Below are 4600 nucleotides of genomic sequence, written 5' to 3'. Positions count from 1 at the left end.
GAGTTCATACATACAGAAAAAGAACAGATACTGAGAATCACACCCAGGGTACAGGACAAGAGAAGTAGTACTGTGCAGAGTTCATACATACAGAATAAGAACAGATACTGAGAATTACCCCCAGGGTACAGGACAAGAGAAGTAGTACTGTGCAGAGTTCATACATACAGAATAAGAACAGATACTGAGAATCATACCCAGCATATGACAGTATTGATCTCTTCTGTAATTCTCATTTATTGATGATTTCTGTCTCTTGGTGTTCTCTATCCGCAGATTGCACCAACATTGTGACACCGACCACTGATACCATCCTGCAGCTAGGGGAGGCCAATGTAGTCTGGACCCCCAGCCAGCTGTTCTGCCTCCCTGATCCGACCTTCCTGGACAGTCTGGACACTTTGGCTTCCATCTCTTCCTTCTCCATTGACCAGCTGACAGCTCTGAAGATGAAATCTCTGCAGGTTGGTGTGTGTGGGGGCTGCAGATTGTCGGTTATGTCTCTGATTACTGCAGGGCCCCCTCTTGTGTCTCCTCTGTAGGTGTTTGCTTCCCCAATTAGCAATGATCACATCGCCTCCCTGAAGAGGATAAATTTGGCCTTCACAGATTCTGAAGTTGTCTCGGTCTTCCCCCAACTGAATACAGACGCGTTGTCGGAGATTTCGGGGTACAGCGAGTGGGCAAGTACCAGTGTAAGTGAGAACAGAATGCCGAGTCCTATAGAGCGGAATAATCCATTACCTAAAAATATCGCAACCCATAGCCGGGGAGAAGCAAAGGGCCCAGCATGGGGAGGGAGCGCAGGAATGGACATAAATCTCAGTATCAGTATAAATATTCCTTCTATAACAGTGACAACGCTATTTCTGCTACATTCTGTTACATATTGCTATTTATCTTTTCTATGTTTATTCATCTTCTGTACTTTGACTACTTTGTTTTCTTATAATATACAATGTCAGGACTGATTGCTTAACTAATATTTATTACGCATTCTGCAGGTTTTTCTTATTCCTCTTCTGTATGTTTCTTATTATTATTGTCACTCACACTTCTTTATTAACAAATAACAATTTTATTGGAAAAAAAAATTCCTTCCCTTTAAAGCTACGAGCATTGAGGTCTCCTAGCTGTGAGGACCGGGCCCTGCATTTCCCATGGCTTTATTTAGGGTTAGGGCCACTGCTAGCTTTAGGGGCTGCGTTGTTGCTGGGGATATCATTAGCCAGGTTAAAGTCCAGGTTGGCACCTCCGCAGTCCATTGCATTGGACATCATTCAGACTGGAAGGTAATTTAAACCAAAAACTCCCAATCTCGCCCCCATATGTCACCTGCCATACCCCTTGGTTAGTTTCTGTTACCCATCCGTTTACATAATAACTACCCATGTAAATGTTATACAAAAAACCCCACCAGGGGCATCTCAGGGAGCAGATTCTATGTTAGGGATGTCGGGGATGGCTGCTGATTGGCTGATGATTGGCCCTCAGACATTAGAGTTCTGATATCCTGCAATCCACACATAGAAATCTCTTTTTCTGAATTCTTTCCAGTTCAGGTCCAGAGCCAGCCACATCCTTGGCACCTACCTGCATCTGATGTCTGAAAGCAACCTGTCTGGCCCCGAGCTGGTGGCCCTGGGCTACTTCCTGTGTGTGATGCCGCCGGACCAAATCGCACTGATAAACAGCTCGGCCTACAGGTATCCATGAATCGGGGAGCCGCCATACACCGGATGATGTCTCTGCAATCAGACAGTTAGATTCCTTTATACCACAACCGGCACAATGCAGAATCATTTCCAGAAAAATAACGAGGAATCCTTATGTTCCCATTGATTGCACCACTGTGTATGGCAGCATCACAGCAATCTGACGAATATTTCCTCAGGTCAGGGGATTCACAAGAACTGATCAGGAAATTGTTAGATTCCACAGATTTGGGTGAATAAATCTGACTTTTAGGGTTATATTTGGCAGTCTAGGATTCTGCAAAGGTTTTTCCTGCTCCTGTTATTCCTCCTCTCCCAGTGATCTCCCCGGACTCTTTTCACTGGGCGCACCTCCCGGCACTCTTCAGGTACCTCCCGGCTGTTTGTGGCTGGTTACTGAAGAGTTGGGGCTGCCACCCATCTACAGCTTCACCCCACCCGGGTACAATACATTTCTGGGTTGAGCACCGACTCCATGACCCCTAGTCCCCCCTCCCCCAATTACCCCTGGTCAGTTTAATATAGGAAGGGTCCCAGGTTATTTATTGGCCCCGTCATCTCATCAGAGCCCCCCCAGCCATTCTGCACCAATTCCAGCTCTGCCCAGTGCAGATTCCTATCACCGTTACGGAGATTTCCAGTTTGAAAATTTCAGATTAAATTTTTTTTGAATTTCAGGAAAATCAAACAAACCGATTATTATTTCCCGAGGTCCCAAGCCAGGTTTATTTTTCTATTAATATTATATAGGATTTATATAGCGCCAACATATTAGGCAGCGCTGTACATTAAATAGGGGGTGATAATGACAGACAGATACAGACAGTGACACAGGAGGAGGAGAGGACCCTGACCCGTAGAGCTTACAATCTAGGAGGTGGGGAAGTACCACACAATAGGAGGGGGATATGTAGTGCCAGCAATGCTGGAGAGTCAGTGAAGACTACAATTAGATCTGAACCCAGGACAACATCTGCATGGAGTTTGCATGCTCTCCCTGTTTGTTTCCTACACCACCATAGGTTCAGCCCGGGCTGCCAAGTGTGAAAATAATAAAAGAGAACTCCAATTTTGCACCATTTCACTTGCTGACATGGTTGTTTGCAGGGAGGCCGCATGGAGTTTGGGGAACATCCTCTGCACAGATCCCCTGGTGCTGGCAGCTCTGAAGAACAAAGCGGTGGAGGTGTTCGGAAGTCCTGCTGTATGGACGGCAGATGTCTGCCAGGAGGTGGGCTCCGCCTTAGGTATGGTGCCAGATTCTATAGCAGAACCCATCACCCCCCCGGAATCCTCCTTAATTTGTCTCAGCTCTGTCAGGTTTGTATCTGTGACCCCACCAATGCACAAGGAAGGGAAGTGGTTGTCACCTGGACAGGAAGCTGCAGACAGAAATAAACCTTCTAACCCTTGGATTCCTTCTGTGTTCCCCATGTGCTGTGTTGATGAGTTGGGGCGACATATTGGGAAATCTTTAAACATATTGATAGCGTTGTCTGTGCATGTTCTGCAGCTTTGTTACAAATGTTTCCTCACAAATAGTTTTACAGATTTCCATTACAAATAGATTCCAGGGAGCAGTGTATATCGGTAACATTCACCCCAGGGGCAACAAAACAAAAGCTGTGCAGAGACTTACAGTTTGTTTGTGTTAGAGGGCAGAAAAGCCTTTTACTGCCAGCATGGTGCAGAGAAGGACTCTGCTTTGTATGTGGAAGCAGTGGTCTCTGTGCAGAGGTCCAGCATCCAAGCTCTTTGATCAGCAAAGTTCAGGCTCCCTGCTGAATGGAGGGCATCAGGCACCTGCAGAGAGAGGCCGCTGCTTCCACACGGAGAGTGAGGCTTCTTTTCCATGCTGGCAGGAAATGGACTAAGTTTACTTTTTATGACTCTGGCAGCTTTTCTTTATTAAATCCCCCCCCCCCCATGTCATTCCATCATCAGTGATATGAAATACAATGATCTGCGCTCTGCTCTCTACTGCCAGCCGGTCTCAGTCCTGGAGAAGTGTCGCAGCTCTCCGTGACAGTGATGCCCTTTCTGCCTCCTGAATGCATCTCACTCATCCCCCCCGATGTGTTCTCGGTAAGTTAGCAAACCTCTGCGGGAACTCAGGAGGGCGACACACCGACCAATATGGAGGGTGACACACTGATCCCATAGAGGGCGACACACTGACCAACATGGAGGGCGACGGGCTGACCCCCAGAGAGGGCGACGCGCTGACCCCCAGAGAGGGTGACACACTGACCAATATGGAGGGCGACACGCTGACCAATATGGAGGGCGACACACTGACCAACATGGAGGGTGACACACTGATCCCATAGAGGGCGACACACTGACCAATATGGAGGGCGACGCGCTGACCAACATGGAGGGCGACGGGCTGACCCCCAGAGAGGGTGACACACTGACCAATATGGAGGGGACACACTGACCAATATGGAGGGCGACGCGCTGACCAACATGGAGGGCGACGGGCTGACCCCCAGAGAGGGTGACACACTGACCAATATGGAGGGCGACGCGCTGACCAATATGGAGGGCGACACACTGACCAATATGGAGGGCGACTCGCTGACCAATATGGAGGGTGACACGCTGACCAACATGGAGGGCGACGGGCTGACCAACATGGAGGGCGACACGCTGACCCCCATAGAGGGTGACACGCTGACCCCCATAGAGGGCAACGCGCTTACCCCCATAGAGGGCGACACGCTGTCAAATATGGAGGGCGACGCACTGACCAACATGGAGGGGGACGTGCTGACCAAAATGGAGGGCGACACGCTGACCCCATAGAGGGGGTAGACACGCTGACCCCATGGAGGGCGACACGCTGACCCCCATAGAGGGCGACACGCTGACCCCCATAGAGG

The 4600-nt window shown here is 49.1% G+C and overlaps 1 protein-coding gene and 1 long non-coding RNA gene across 2 annotated transcripts in view; one reads left to right on the top strand and one right to left on the bottom strand.

Moving 5' to 3' along the window:
* Positions 1-1721, bottom strand: part of LOC140341478 (uncharacterized) — an 81060-nt gene extending 79339 nt beyond the window's left edge. The window contains exon 1 of the long non-coding RNA XR_011922887.1: positions 1594-1721. This is a non-coding gene — a long non-coding RNA (uncharacterized lncRNA). The remainder of the gene's footprint in view (positions 1-1593) is intronic.
* LOC140341476 (otoancorin-like) overlaps positions 1-4600 on the top strand; it is a 30850-nt gene that overhangs the window by 24167 nt on the left and 2083 nt on the right. Inside the window, exons 14-18 of the mRNA XM_072427277.1 lie at positions 277-464; positions 543-695; positions 1558-1706; positions 2823-2962; positions 3703-3800. Coding sequence (XP_072283378.1) covers positions 277-464; positions 543-695; positions 1558-1706; positions 2823-2962; positions 3703-3800 — 728 coding nt within the window. The remainder of the gene's footprint in view (positions 1-276; positions 465-542; positions 696-1557; positions 1707-2822; positions 2963-3702; positions 3801-4600) is intronic.

Source organism: Pyxicephalus adspersus, chromosome 11 (genome assembly GCF_032062135.1).
Source record: "Pyxicephalus adspersus chromosome 11, UCB_Pads_2.0, whole genome shotgun sequence".
NCBI classification, from domain to species: Eukaryota; Metazoa; Chordata; class Amphibia; order Anura; family Pyxicephalidae; genus Pyxicephalus; species Pyxicephalus adspersus.
The sequence above is the reverse complement of the archived record's forward strand: the minus strand, read 5'-3'. Positions and strand labels throughout refer to the sequence as shown.